General features: G+C 47.9%; 1 protein-coding gene across 7 annotated transcripts in view; it reads left to right on the plus strand.

Annotated features, from left to right (window-relative positions):
• Positions 1-15,606, plus strand: part of DFFA (DNA fragmentation factor subunit alpha) — a 25,525-nt gene continuing 9,919 nt past the window's right edge. Inside the window, exons 1-7 of one of the 7 annotated variants that reach the window (XM_047869232.1) lie at positions 3-179; positions 1,916-2,077; positions 2,532-2,674; positions 5,071-5,260; positions 5,688-5,836; positions 6,343-6,404; positions 6,646-6,837. In XM_047869232.1, coding sequence (XP_047725188.1) covers positions 56-179; positions 1,916-2,077; positions 2,532-2,674; positions 5,071-5,260; positions 5,688-5,836; positions 6,343-6,404; positions 6,646-6,688 — 873 coding nt within the window. In that variant the 5' untranslated portion in view covers positions 3-55 and the 3' untranslated portion in view covers positions 6,689-6,837. Of the gene's footprint in view, positions 180-1,915; positions 2,078-2,531; positions 2,675-5,070; positions 5,261-5,687; positions 5,837-5,935; positions 7,454-15,606 lie in introns of those variants that run through there. The other 6 variants (XM_047869230.1, XM_047869231.1, XR_007154519.1 and 3 more) reach the window with 6 other exon arrangements.

The raw sequence follows: 15,606 nt of genomic DNA on the forward strand, positions 1-15,606 counted from the left end.
GCCGCGCGGAGCCTCCCCGACTTCCCCGAGTCAGTCGAGTCCCACCCTGAGGAATATGGAGGTGGCCGGAGGCGCCGAAACTGAGATCCGGCCTCTGAAGCCGTGTCTGCTGCGCCGCAACCACAGCCGCGAGCAGCATGGCGTGGCGGCCTCCTGCCTGGAGGAGCTGAGGAACAAGGGTTGGCGCGGGACCCGGGCGGAGGCTGTGGGGGCCGGGGCGGGGGCTGCGGGGAGCCGGGTCCGGTGAGGAGGTCCGGCAGGGGCAAAGGGGGGTCACTAGGAGCGACTTGGGACGGAAATAACTCATGTGGGCATAGCGATGGACAAGTTTCAAGGCGATTATCTCATGTGAGACTCATTTGGTGGGAAGGTAGACGGGAAGAAATATGCAAATTAAAACCGACTCGACTTAGGTGTCTTGCCTAGAATCGCTCAGACCTTGGAGCAGACCTAGCCGGGTGCATGCCTGACTCCGGGCTTCCTACCGTGACGCTGGTGCCCCCAGCAGGGTGCCAGCGCCTTTCTGTCGTCAGCTCTGGCAGGCACTTGTGCAGCGTAGAGACAGCTGCTTCCGACCTTCCTGGAGTACCAGACAAGGAACTGGTGCTCTGAGTGACCGAAGTTCCGAGTCCCGGCCCCACACGTACTAGCTGCTTGACCTTGTACTTAAACCAGCTCTCGACCCTCAGTTTTCTCATCGGCAGAATGGGTATAATATTTCCAGCCGTGCTTTACAGGACTGTTGTGTTTCCATGACTTGAAAGTATTATGAGCCAGTAATAATAAATTGTTTATCCACGGTGAAGTTGTACACGTTAAACGTGTGAGCCATCCCCAGTCATAGTGTGTGTCAGTGTTCAGTGCTCCTCTGTGAGTCACCAAGCCCCAAAAGATACCAGACAGAAATCTTTCGGAGACCCAGGAGCAGCCAAAGCATCATAAATGCTTTCGTGACATGGCTTTTGCCACCTCACTGTTCACGTATTTGTTCTTGGCATTAGGGTACTTAAGTGTTAGTTCCTCTTGAATGCATCGGCTGGATACACTTGGCCCAGAGACCAGTGAAGCGCTTGTGTTTGGAGCTCAGCCTCTCCAAGGCTTGCTGTTCTATTTGGGTGCTGGACAACATTGCCCAACCATATTTGTAGTCCACTGGCTACTTTGCTGCTTCCCCTCACCCTGTTTGTGCTGTAGGCATTGCCATCACCAAATGCCATGGGACAGATCTTCCCCAGACAAGCCTGTTGCCCCTTGACAGTAAAGAGGAGAAGCTACAGATGCAAACTCCTGCTTCTCCTGTGCCTTCCTGTAGGTTAGAAACACGGCAGAGTACAATGCTGCATGGAACAGAAAGCATTTCCTTTTTTACTATTCTTTCCTTTTTTTTTTTCTTTCTTTCATTTTGTTTTGTTTTGTTTTGTTTTTTGACATTTGACACAGGAGAATTTAAGATGACCACTGAATAAATGAATGAAAGACGGCTCGCTCACAAGGAATCATATCGGACTTTGGCTTGGTTTTCATCCAAGTAAAGATGCGAGTGCTCCTAACGTGGGTGTAAAGCAGCTGGAGGAAACATTGTCAGGAGTCAGACTGTGTGTCTGCCACTTACTGTGTGACCTCAGACAAGTGACGTAGCCTCCGTGAGCCTTGGGTTTGACATCTGTAAAATGGAAATAAGAATAGTCCCTACCTTACAGGATTGTTAGGAGATAAAATACTGTGCACAGGAAACACTTAGAACAGTACCAGGCGTGTGGGAAGTGTTGTCTTAGGGCTGGCGGTTGTGGTTGTTACTGTAGGTAACCTACCAGCAGTTCTGCTGCGCTTTGAGAGCATATATGTTGAGAGTACAGAGACAGGTGTAGTTTCCTTATGGATACTTGTCAATTGCCAAATATTTTATTCCTCTCAGCCTGTGACATTCTGGCCATCGATAAGTCCCTGGCACCAATCACCCTGGTCCTGGCAGAGGATGGCACCATAGTGGATGATGATGATTACTTCCTGTGTCTGCCTTCCAATACTAAGTTTGTCGCATTGGCCAGTAACGAAAAGTGGACGTACAACAATTCAGGTAAGAAACTCTGGCCGTAGACAAAATGATCTATGCGATACAACATCCATCACGATTCATTTTGCTGCCCAGGCACCTGGTTGCTGTTTGTCTGGTTAAGCATTTGTGCAGCCAGCATTTACTGAGACACAAAAACTCACCTCAAGGGGAGTGTGGTAGGATCCTGGGTATGCATGACCGGGGCATCAGGTTTAAGTGGCTTCTTTTCGGGATACAGAGCAGATTCACACAGAAATAATCGAAGGTGGAAGAGAAGGGAAAATGCAGGTCCTAGATGGGGATTGGCTTTCCCGTGAATCCTTGAGAGAAGGCGCTTCCCTCACCCCTGAACTTTTTCTAAATGGTCAGTGGGAAGGATGTACAGACCTCCTAAAGGTCTGTGTGTTGGAGGAGGAGGTGAAAATAGCACTTCAGGTTAACCAGACTGTGACTGGCTTTTTCTCCCCTATATCAGATGGAGGTACAGCTTGGATTTCCCAAGAGTCCCTTGATGTAGATGAAACGGACACTGGGGCAGGGCTGAGGTGGAGGAATGTGGCCAGGCAGCTGAAAGAAGACGTGTCCAGCATCATCCTCCTGTCCGAGGCAGACCTCCAGGTAAGCCTTCCTCCTCCACAGCCCCACTCATCTGGCTCTGCTGCCCCCAGCCCCTTAGTTTCCATGTGTCTTGCCATAATAATTCCATTATTTCTTAATTTTTATTAACATCTTTTTTAAAATTTTTTTAAATGTTTCTTTATTTTTGAGAGAGAGAGAGAGAGACAGAGCATGAGCTGAGGCGGGGCAGAGAGAGGGGGACACAGAATCCGAAGCAAGGTCCAGGCTCTGAGCTGTCAGCACAGAGCCCGATGCGGGGCTCGAACCCACGAACCATGAGATCACGACCTAAGCCGAAGTCAAATCCTTAACCAACTGAGCCACCCAGGCGCCCTTATTTCTTAATTTTTAAACAATGCTTTGACAACAACCCAGACTCTTCCATTTTCTTTTTTTTTTTTTTTTTTTTTTTTTAATTTTTTTTTTCAACGTTTATTTATTTTTGGGACAGAGAGAGACAGAGCATGAATGGGGGAGGGGCAGAGAGAGAGGGAGACACAGAATCGGAAACAGGCTCCAGGCTCTGAGCCATCAGCCCAGAGCCCGACGCGGGGCTCAAACTCACGGACCGCGAGATCGTGACCTGGCTGAAGTCGGACGCTTAACCGACTGCGCCACCCAGGCGCCCCGACTCTTCCATTTTCTAATTCTTGCACCTAGAGTAGAAAATCCAGATGCCTAGACCCACTTAGTCTCACTGGAGGGTTAAGGAGGTATTGTCAAAGAATGTGGAAGTGGAGAAGCCGAATTAAATCCCAGCTCCATCACCATGGCTTTTAGCCAGTAATTTAGCCTCTTTGCCTACATTTCCTGTCCAGTAAAATTGGGATAAAAATAGTACTGTCAATTCAAAAAAAAGTATTTACTAAACACCTACTCTGTGCCTGGCATGTTTCTGTCCAAGGGGTACAGTGGTGAACAAGCCAGACACAGAATTCTGATGGAAGGAGCTCAAATTCTGATGACGGGAGGCAGATAAAACAGGAAGCATGTTCGATGGGTACCAGGTGGGGCAGTGTGCCAAGAACAACGGGGCTAGTCTGGATTGGGAGATCAGGGGAGGCCCCTCCGAGGAGGTGGCTTTTTTCGTAATTTTTTTAAACTTACAAACTTACATATTTGAATAAAAACAACTATATTCAGGGGCACCTGGGTGGCTCAGTCGGTTGAGTGGCTACTTCAGCTCAGGTCATGATCTCACAGCTGTGAGTTCAAGCCCCATGTTGGACTCTGTGCTGACAGCTCGGAGCCTGGAGCCTGCTTCAGATTCTGTGTCTCCCTCTCTCTCTGCCCTTCCCCCACTCATGCTCTGTCTCTGTCTGTCTCAGAAATAAATAAATATTTAAAAAATAATTTTTTTTAATAAATAAATAAATAAATACATTTGTATGGCTCAAAATCCAAGAGGTATAAAAGGATATACGGGTAGCCAAAAAGTGAAAACAACCCAGATGTCCGTGAACTGAAGAATGGATAAATAAAATGTGGTTTATCCATACGACCTAAGAGGAATGAAGTATTCATACATGTGTAACGTGGATAAAGCCTTCAAAATGTTACGCGAAGTGAAGAAGCCAGACATGAAAGGCCACGGATTTTGTAGTTGCCTCTATATGGAACGGCCAGAATATGCAAGTCCGCAGAGATAGAAGATAGAGTGGCTGACTAGGGCTGGGGTCGGGGAAGCTTTGAGCGGAAACAGGAGTGATAGCTAATGGGTGCTGTGCTTTCAAGGGTGCTGACTGCACAAGTCTGTGAATGTACTAGAACCCACCTAGTTGTACACTAAATTTATATGGGTGAATCATGTGGTATGTGGGTTATATCTCAATAAAGCTGTTGGGAAAAAAAATAAAAAGAACATACAGGAAAAATCTGACTCCTGCCCCTTAACCACCAGGTTTCCCTTCCCAGAGATAATCACCTCTCAATTTCCCATTCTAGAAATGTTGTATATGCCAACAAATACATACATATTTTCTCCTGTCCCTGTACTCCACAATGGAAGTATATCTACCCTTTTTTAAAGAAACATTTGGAGAATATTCCAGATCAGTACGTAAAAGACATTGCCGTTCTTTTTTGTACCACTGCATCGTATTCTGTTTTGCTCATGTGCCATGACTTAATCAGGAGTCTCCCCCACTGGTGGACATCTGGGTTGTCATCAGTCTTGCTGTTCCAGACGGTGCTACAGGAAGCTCCGTGTCATTCTGCACACATGCTTGTCCGTAGAATAAAGTCCCAGAAGTGCAGTTGACGGACACTGGCAGGTTCCCAAGAGGTGGCGATTACACCGAGAGCTGAAGGAAGGAGGGAGCTTGCCATGGACAGGTCGGGGCCACAGTGTCTTAGAAGTGTTTTTAGGTTTGTTAAAGTCTGTGTTTGTATGTTAGGTGCTCATTGATGCTCCGTGTTCAGACCTGGCTCAGGAACTCCGCCAGAGCTGCGTCACCGTCCAGGGGCTCCAGAACACCCTCCAGCAGGTCCTGGACCAGAGGGAGGAAGCCCGTCAGTCCAAGCAGCTCTTGGAGCTTTACCTCCAGGCTTTAGAGAAGGAGGGCGGCATCTTGTCAAAGCAGCAAGGTAGGACTCAACTGGCCAGGGAGTCGCCCTGAGAACGGAGGGCCTGGGGAGAGAACCTGTGTTTATAATGTGGCCAAAAAAGGGTGACACCACACTGCTGGCATCTTGAAATGACGTGCTTCTGTCTTTTTTTATTTTTAACGTTTATCTTGAACGAGAGGGCGCACGCAAGCAGGGGAGGGGAAGGGGAGCGGGGGGAGAGAATCCCAAGCAGGCTCCACGTTGTCAGTGTGGAGCCTGATGCAGGACTCGATCCCACGAACCGCGAGATCGTGACCTGAGCCAAAATCAAGAGTGGGTCGCTTAACCGACTGAGCCCCCCCCAGGTGCCCCCCCGTGCCTCTCCCTTGCCCGACTGATGGCTCCCCGGTCATTTGTGCAGCTGTATGTTTGCCCAGTGCCCCATCTCCTCATGTCTGCTTTGCAGAGTCCCAAACTGTTGGTGACCAGACGGATGCAGTCGACACGGGTGGTAACAGAGAGAGCTCCTCCACAATCGCACTCACAAGCCAGATCCTTACTGTGCTGAAGGAGAAGCCTGCTCCAGAGCTGAGTCTGTCCAGTCAGGATTTGGAGGTGGGCAAGAATGGGGGACCCTGAGCTGCAGGGAGCCACTGCCCCTGGGGGTGCAGCGCCCTGCAGAGGCGCATACGGGATTGCTTCTGGCCTCTGCAGACCCTGGCTCCTCGCTGCCCCGTTTGCCTCTTCTATGCACATCTCATTTCATCTATGTCAGAATGGCTTGAACAAACGTCTCATTTCATCTATATCAGAATGGCTTGAACAAACAGGTGCACTCCCGCAGATCGTCAAACCGCATTCTCGGGTCCTTTGTGGGAAACGGAATGTCCCAACCGGTCGGGGAGGAGTGGCGGGGCTCAAGCTTCGGAGGGCGGTTTCTGGTTCTGTCGGCCCCTGAGGGAGATCATCGTCAGTCGAGGCACATAAAGTTATCCTAGTGAAAGGTGCGCCTGGGGGGGTGGGGGTCATCTTGTGCTGACTCCACGGCCAGGGAACTAGAAGCCTGACACAGGATGCGTCAGAGTGGGCGCCACTTCCTCTTCATCCTTGTCCTGTCCCAGGCACCTCCCCGTGTAGCTAGAAGGCAGGAGACCTCTCGACTTGCGCCTGGCCTAAATTTCCCGTAAGTGGAGGACTTGACAAGTTGCTCCCACGAAACTTCCAGAGGGACTTTCGTGTCGGTGTTGGAGGGTAAGGAAAGGCCGTGGCCATGGAGCGTGAAAGGATTCTGGCGTTTCAGCACAAAGACCTCACATACGCCGGCGCTGCCCGAGCTCAGTCCCCTCAAGAAAATCCCGGGAGCGAGAGAGCAGCAGGCGAGGGGAGCCGGGAGCGCTTCTCAGTGGTTCTCATTCTTGCCGCAGCTGGTTGCCAAGGAAGACCCCGGAGCTTTGGCTGCCGCTTTGAGCTGGGACGCAGAGAAGACGGTGACGGTGCAGCAGGCCTGTAATCAGGAGCTCAGCCTGCGCCTCCAGCAGGTGCAGAGCCTGCGTTCTCTCCGGAACCTGTCGGCCAGGAAGAGTTCGCTGCCTAGAGAACGGCAGGAGCCTAAGCGAGCCAGACAAGACCCCACATAGCTGCAGCCGGAAACCCCGTGGCCTTGTTCTCTCATTCTCAGTAAATACCTTCAGCCTGATTACTGTAGCTGCTGCCTTAATACTGTACCCCCTGCCTGATAGCACCTTCTGGAACAGCCTGGAAGACCAGCCTCCTGCGGTCCCTTCCAGAAAAGTGCTGTCACATCTCAGCTCCCGCCCTTGCATTTTTTGAATGACAAAGCTGCACCCACAATACCCCACCTCTTACTAATGACCTGTTCTCATGGTCTCTGTTTGAAAGTAACAGTCAAGGGCAGTGAAAAGAAGCTGTTGTATTTCAGACTCACTATCCTTTTTCAGAAGCTAGAACTGCAGAATTTTCAAGACAGATAATGGTCAGGAAGGTGACGTACCAGAGTTGATTTATGGCCACAAACTCGTTTCTCAAGTGAATGAATTTTTTGGTTTGTGTAAAGGCGCGTATTAAGTCTGCAGACCATAGGGACATATGGAGAGTCTAATTCGCCATTTCTAATTGTGAAATTATATTTGTTACCACTGTGAAACTGTTTCGTTTTCTAATATGTTTTATCAGCAGGGGGTATGAAAGGTCATTAAACCGATCTCCATGTGCTATGGCTGTGAGTCTCTCTGGGTGCAAGGCAGAGGCTTCTGGTTTATATACATCCTGTTTCTGCACAAACTCTTTCTTTGGGCTTTGTAATCTAATTTGGAACAGATTTTCATCCCTGTGAATGTCCAGCATGACATTCAGAAGCCACGCAGCCTACGGGCCGATTCTTCAACTTGGGGAATCGTCCTGGACAGGGCACAGAGACCGGGCATCCCACGGCCTACCCCCACCCACTCGATGCCAGTGGCCATCTGTGGGCATGGAGACAACGGAAAACATCCCCGCATGTCTTCGGAATGCCCCTGGAGGGGCACTTATGCCGGCTGGGGATTTTTCTAGCTGTCTACTCTGGGTTAGCACTTACGTATGGGAGCCTCACAAAACTGAGTGAGCCGGTTAGGGTGTGACTTATCCTCTCATACATAGCAAAGCTGTACTTGGCGAGGTTCAGAGATTTGGCCCGTGTCACAAGGCTAATTGGAGGCCCGGGATCCTGGTTCCGATTCCAGTGCTTTTCCCACTTTGGTGTGTTTTCTCTTATGTCCACATGCTCTTTTTTTTTTTTTTTCATTAATGTTTATTTTTGAGGGAGAGAGAGAGAGACAGAGCATGTGTCGGGGGCGGAGGGGAGGACACAGAATTGGAAGCAGGCTCCAGGCTTTGAGTTGTCAGCACGGAGCCTGACGTGGGGCTCAAACCCACAAACCACAAGATCGTATCCTGAGCTGAAGTCGGACACTTAACTGACTGAGCCACCCAGGCGCCCCATACCGTCTTTTCTATTCTATGTCCAGGTCACTGGTCGTGTTACACCAGTGTAACAAGTTGGAATCCACTCGAATCGGAAAAGACCTCATGTGTCTACAGCATAATTGCCAGATTTCTGACCACAGGCACGGTGCCGGTGGTATAAGAGAATAGCCCTGCGCACCCTGTACAGATAGCCCAGGGGTAAAGGAAGCCTGGATTCCAGGAACAGAATGGACCCTCTACTCACCAGTTACAGCAACATCTCCGTCTTCGCCCTCCGGAATTAAAAATGTTTTCTCGAACTACGTCTCAAAGACACAGTAGGGCTGCTGTTGGCTGGCCTGGGTGTTGGGACGCCCTACTTGAGACCAATCCACCAAGCATCTTGGCTGCACAGGATAATGGAGAAAGTGCTGTGGGGCTCGGAGTGAGCCACGCCGCCGGGTGAAAGGGGTAAATGAAGCGTGAGGAGGACCGTGGGACCTAGCACATAGTAGGACTGCAGAGAGCAGGTTCCCTTCATCTCCCCAGGGGCAGAGGGAGGGGGCGCAGGAGCAAAGGCAGAGCCGTGTGAGAGGGCTCCTGTCTACAGGTCTACGGGGCGAAGACCTTAGTCTGCAACTCGGACCCAGATGCACGGTGCGCGCGGCTGCAAACACATTACATTGCCCCTGGTGCCACTTACCTTCCAGAATAGAAATGTAGCGGCACAGCAATATGTCTAAAAATAGGAGAGAGAGGGCAGGGCAGCCCGTTCTTACGGGAGGAGAAAAGAATGTCAGAGGAAGCAGCTGGGACTAATGAACTCCGCATTAGCCATATCCCATTCTTTCAACTCAAGTCAAATGTCGGTCCCCATTAGGCAATTGGCTTTGACGGGAGCTATGCTAATTACCACTTACCAAACCTTTAATTCCTGGGGAAAAGCAAAAGGAAAAAAACGAATGGGTTTTTCATTTTCAAGAGAGAAAGGGATAAAATAATAGTAGTCGGGGAAAGGAAAACCTGCATTAACTGCAAAATGATTAACGTGCCTTTACTAACCAAATTGCTTAGCGGTTTCATTTCCTCGTCATCCGCTCAATTCTTTCTTTTTTTTTTTTTTTCTTTTTTGCCTTCAGGGTTTTTCTCCATCTTATTTCGTTTGTACGGTTTCGCCTTAAATTGTCTTGGCTGTGTCTTGTATTCCTTGAAGTTTTTTAAGGACCTCGTAAACGACCTAGTCTGAACACCCAGCCACTATTGCCTGAGTCCTCTGACCCCGGGGTCTTCTGTCCTACTCGAAGGCCTCCAGTGAGGGGGACAGACTCACTCTTGGGAAGTGCACCGAATTTTCAGATTGCAGAACATTCAAGTTCACTATTTGCTCAAACTAAATCAGAACACACTTTGTAATTACAAGGAAGCCAGCCAACAGGTTAGTGCATGGATACTGGATTTTCCTCAGCACTTCCCAATACCACGTTCTAAGAACTATCAGCAAGCAAACACACACACACACCAAATCTAGCTTTTCCTCCAATTTATAATTATTTTAATAAGACAAACACCTGTGTTTTTTGATCACTAAACTAATTGTAAGTGGAAAAGATAAATTAGCGTTAATTTTATCAGGGTTATAACAAGCTAGAAGTGGTGGGTAGCCCAGATGTCCTTTGCCTCTACCTCTCTAGTCTAGAAACCGAAAATTTTCTTCTTTTATAAAAAAATTTTTTTAATGTTTATTTATTTTTGAGAGAGAGAGTGTGTGTGTGTGTAAGCAGAGGTGGGGCAGAGAGGGCGACAGAATCCAAAGCAGGCTCCAGGCTCTGAGCCGTCAGCGCACAGCCCAATGTGGGGCTCAAACCCATGGACTGAGATCATGACCTGAGCTGAAGTCAGGCACTTAACTGACTGAGCCACCCAGGTGCCCCCAAAATTTTCTTTTTAATACCTACATGACTTTTCCTCTGGTTTGTTCAAAATGGAATGCGGGGGTGCCTGGCTGGCTCAGTCAGAAGAGCATGTGACTCTTGATCTCAGGGTCATGAGTTCAGGCCCCACGTTGGGCATAAAGAGTACCTAATAAATAATTTTTTAAAACCTGGAATCCACATCTACTGAAGAAGCTGCTATGAAGATGTGGGTGATCCCTTCCGCGGGTGCTGTTAAATCAAGTTGTTTAAGTGTCTCCCATGAGCTTACTGGTCTGAGTTTCCTAAAGCTGGGAATGGTTTGCCATCAGCCCTAAATACGAACACTATCAAGGATTTGTTTCAGATGCGATGTCACACTCAAGTCTTCCTCAACAGTTGAGGATCCGTTCTAGTGCCAAATATTAAAAAAATAAATGCAAGAGAATGAATTACAACTTGTCCCGGTGCTGGTGACCCCATCTAGACACTGAACTTGTCTATAGTGAACTACAAGAACGTATACTTTGAGAAAAGTCTACCCAAAACCTGATGGTAGAAAATTATCCTAATTTACCCATTTTACTCTAATGTATCCATCATGAGCATATTAATCTAGTCTAACGTGCAGTGGATGCCAGTTAACATTCAATCCCCTGCACTAAGGTAAGCTTCGACTTGACAGATTCCCTGCCAGTCTCATTTGTATGGCCTCATTATCCTTCGGATATTAGTGCAAAGTTATAAGTCCCCGGTCTTAAGGACCGTGTAGGTATGACCCCGATCGAAACTGAAAAACAATGAGCACGCTTTCCTTCTAGAAAAATCTTAAAAGACAACGTTCTGAAGGTTAGCTGGCCTTTCGGGCTGGCATCTTGCACCGGTGTGCTGACCCAATTACTGGTCTCTTGAAGCTGCTGTGTTCGGAAATGTGGATGCTATTACAGCTCCTCTGTCACATTGTACTTTACTCAGCTGGTAATTATGAATATGAGCTCAGCTCTGCAGAAAACAGAACGGAACGGTCAGCAGTCATGCTCCGTGTCTGCTCCCCTGGTGTCCAGAGAAGATTACAATGCTTCTCCAGCCAGCTTTTGCCGATTTTCCTCATATTAGGCCTGACTCTCAGAAACTTCCTGTGACTCAAGGTATGAATCTCGAAGCTTTAAAGTTGAGCATCTAAAAACCTCCACCCCGGGGCACCTGGGTGGCTCAGTTGAGTGTGATTCTTGGTTTCAGCTCAGGTCATGATCTCACGGTCTGTGGGTTCAAGCCCATGTCAGGCTCTGTGCTGACAGCTCAGAGCCCGGAGCCTGCTTCCGATTCTGTGTGTGTGTGTGTGTGTGTGTGTGTGTGCATGTGTGTGTCTCTCAAAAATAAATACACGTTTGAAAAATATATTTAAGGGGCGCCGGGGTGGCTCAGTCAGTTAAGTGTCTGACTTTGGTTCAGGTCATGATCTCATGGTTTGTGAGTTCGAGCCCCACGTCGGGCTCCATGCTGACAAAGTGGAACCTGCTTGGGAGTCTCTCCCTCCCTCATTCCGTGCCTCCCACACACATGCTCACTCTCTCAAAATAAATAAGCTATAAAAAATATTAAAAATATACATATTAAAAAAATTTTTTTTAACCCTTACCCTGCAAGTTTTCCTTAGAGTCTGTCATTCAAGAGCCATAAACAATATGCGTAATCAAGGATTTTGGTGCTATGGGAGAGAATTCACATTTGATTAGGGTTTTGAAATTGAGTGATTTGTTCACTCCTAATCTCATTTGAGCAGCCCGGAATCCTGGTCCACATGGGGCCTTGAGAGCCGTTCTGCACTGTATCACAGGGACACAAGTCCCTCTCCTGTTTAGCCGTCACTCATTGTCACTTCTGTGGAAATTCTTGAATGGGAAAAGGTCGCAGTTATACACATATGTATCAACGTATAGGCATCTGTCACAGAACAAAGTCTGGATCCTGCAATCCTGAAGTTCCTTGAATTAGGAGTTAAGGCAAGCAGGCTCCAGGCTCCTCAGCAGCACCACTCTGTATTAGGTTGAAATAACACCTTCAATAAGTCTGTTGAAACAGACTTCATAGGCACCTCAGTGGCTCGGTGGGTTGAGCATCCAACTCTTTTTTTTTTTTTTTTAAATGTATATTTCTGAGAGACAGCACGAGTGGGGGAGGGGCAGAGAGAGGGGGACAGAGGATTCGAAGCGGGCTCCGAGATGACAGCAGTAAGCCCGATGCGGGGCTCCAACTCAAAAACCGTGAGATCATGACCTGAGCTGAAGTCAGACACTCAACTGACTGAGCCACCCAGACGCTCCAAGCATCCGGCCGGCTTTTGATTTCGGTTCCGGTCACGATCCCAGGGTGGGGGCACCGAGCCCCATGTCAGGTTCTGCGCTGAGAATGGAACCTGCTTAAGATTCTCTCTCTGGGACACCTGGGTGGCTCAGTCAGTTGAGCGTCCGACTTCGGCTCAGGTCATGATCTCACAGCTTGTGAGTTCGAGCCCCACATCGGGCTCTGTGCTGACAGCTCGGAGCCTGGAGCCTGCTTCGGATTCCGTGTCTCCCTCTCTCTCTCTGCCCCTCCCCTGCTCACACTCTGTCTCTCTCTCTCTCTCTCTCTCTCTCAAAAAATAAACATTAAAAAAAATTAACAACAAAATAAGATTCTCTCTCCCTCTGCCCCTGTCCCCCAGTCAGGTGCACTCTCTCTCTAAAATAAAAAAATTTAAAGATCTTTTAAAAAATAGACAGATTTCATTCTTCACAAAGCAAACCTAAAGCTCATTCCATGAAAGAACTGTAACAAATCAAAATTGACTTACTAATGGAAACTAATATGGGTATTTTATAGCAGCAGGTCTGAATGGAACTCTTCTTATGAGTAAATGAACATATCATCTGTTTAATAGCATATTTGTTTTTAAATTCATTTTCTCTAAAGCACAAAAAAATAATTGTTTTGCTCTTTGAGCACAATGTTAAAAATTTGCTTTGAATATGAGGGAAATATTTTTTAAATTAGACGGTTTCTGTGAAGATAAACTGAAACAGAATGTTATTCTGGACTCTTAAATATGTCGCCTTTGGCTATTTTAAATCAAAGGAAGACAAGAACAGAACTTCCAAGCACATAACAAAGATGAAAGGAAAAGCCAGTGGGCCCACAGTATGGTACAGCAAGAAACAAAAATCTTCATCAAAAATGCTCACCTTGGCACCTGGCTGGCTGTCAGTCGAGCACGTGACTCTTGATCTAAGCGTCGTGGGTTCGAGCCCCCCACTGGGGGTAGAGATTACTTAAAACCTTGAGGCACCTGGGTGACTCAGTCGGTTGAGTGTCCGACTCTGGGTTTCGGCTCAGGTCATGATCTCACGGTTTGTGGGTTCGAGCCCTGTCAGGCTCCACGCTGATAGCACAGAGCCTGCTTGGGATTCTTTCTCTCCCTCTCTCTCTGCCCCTCCCCTGCTCTCTCTCTCTCTCTCTCAAAATAAATGAATAAACTTGGAAATATATATATATATATATATAGTATGAAGACAGATGGTAACCCCACTCATCATGGTGAGCACTTCATAAAGTATATCATTGTTGAATCAGTATGTTGTACACCTGAAACTAATACAATGTTGTATGTCAATCACAGTTTTGAACATCCTATAATGTTTACTTTGGGTTCCAAATTACTTTAAGACACTCAGTATTGGACTTTATTAGAGTTTAAATAAAAAAGACTTTTCAGGCACCTGGATGGCTCAGTCAGTCGAGCATGCAATTCTTGATCTCGGGGTCATGAGTTCGGGCCCCATGTGGGGTGTAGAAATTACTGAAAAATAAAATCTTTTAAAAATAAAGTAAGTACGTAAACTTCTGAATTACATGGGAATGAGAAGACCACAACTGTTAATACATTTTATTCAGATCCATCGTTATAATTCCTTTGCATGAGTAATCAGGGGTGGAGTCTTATTTGCAGGAGAAGGTCTTCCGGAAGAAATCCTTGCAAGGTGTCTTCTCCTGCAGGGACTGTTGAGGGGGCGGGACTTCCTGCCTTTTGGCTGCCTCTCTGGCTTCCCGTCCTGTGTCCCTGTGTCCCCCGTAAGGCACCAGCTGGATGACCCCAGGCCAGGAAAGTCAAGAGGCTGCTTTTTTTTCCTTCATTTCTATTGCTTCCTGCACATGTTTTTAAAAAGAAGCAGAGGACAAAGGAAAGAAAAATCAACCATCTGGCTCAGCCAGCAGTAAAAGATACATAACTGCTTCCTTTAAAAAAAAGAACAAAAAACAAAACAAAACAAAAGATGCTTCAGAAGAATAAATCACCTTTCCGTTTAAAGGATAAAAAATGAAGAGAACACCCTCACAAAATTGCCCTCATTAGAGAAGGAAAAGTTAAGGATTTTCAGTCTAGGGGGGAAAAAAATGGCTTGTTTTGCCCATAATCTTCTAATCTTCATTAGAAGAGTTGGGGAGATCTCTCATTTTCCCTGCCGACCAGTCACTGGTCTGACTCCTGGATGTCCACAAATTACTGAGACAGATCAGATGGAGACATTGACGGAGACAGAGCAGATGGAGACATTCTGCTCTTTCAGATTCTTTAGGAAGCTTCTAGGAATAACCCGATGATAAACGACTTGTCTGAAACTCATCCGGCAATTTTAGAGAAAAATCCATTTTTAATGGCCAACTTTATGTACTCTTTCTTGGAACTTTTTCAAAATGGAAAAAAAAAAAAAAGAAAAAGAAATCACCTCACAAAGTTATAAATTCTCACAGCGGAAAACGTAACGGTGTCAATTAATCGGAGCCAGGAAGAAGAGTCCCGTGCATATATAAATTAAGATTCCAGAAGCTAGTGTGACTAATGCGGGCAGCGATGGCTCCAGGATTGCGCTGTAATAGACTGGGACACTCACTTAACGTTCCAAAGTTTGGCGGACAGAGATCCCCGGCATGGAGAGGTTCCCCTGGAGTTGGGAGAGCTTTCATCCCGGTGCCGGGACGTCACGTCACAAAGGGCAGTCCTGCCGTCTGTCCTGTGCACACTCGGCCGAGGAGTACACTCAGCCGTGCTGGGGGTCCACAGGCACAGACGAAGATGCCAAGGAAACGGCCAGAAGGCCGGCTAGCGCGCGGCCTGCTCGGAGACCACTCACCCTGCTGTCATGTCCTGTCGTGTCGGGCGAGGCGACCCTCCGGGGGCAGGACGGAGGTGGCCGTGCCTCCCCCCGCCCCCCCAGGAGGAACAGCAGGAGCAGGCAGAGGGGCGGCGGCATCCTGCAGCCTGACTGGCACTCCTCTCGAGCTCTGTGGCTGCGCATCCTCAGCAGGCCCGAAATCAGTGTTTTGTGCACTTGGGTCTCTTCTTTGGGGGAGCGGAGAGGGGGCTATTTTAAGCTCAACCTGCAGCTGTTCTTTTGTGTACCTACCTGTCAAAAGCTGCACCAGGCCCCCCCAGCTTCCCCCACACCCAGGCAGTGATGCACAGGCCTAAGCCAT

Source organism: Prionailurus viverrinus, chromosome C1, assembly GCF_022837055.1.
Source record: "Prionailurus viverrinus isolate Anna chromosome C1, UM_Priviv_1.0, whole genome shotgun sequence".
Taxonomy (NCBI): Eukaryota; Metazoa; Chordata; class Mammalia; order Carnivora; family Felidae; genus Prionailurus; species Prionailurus viverrinus.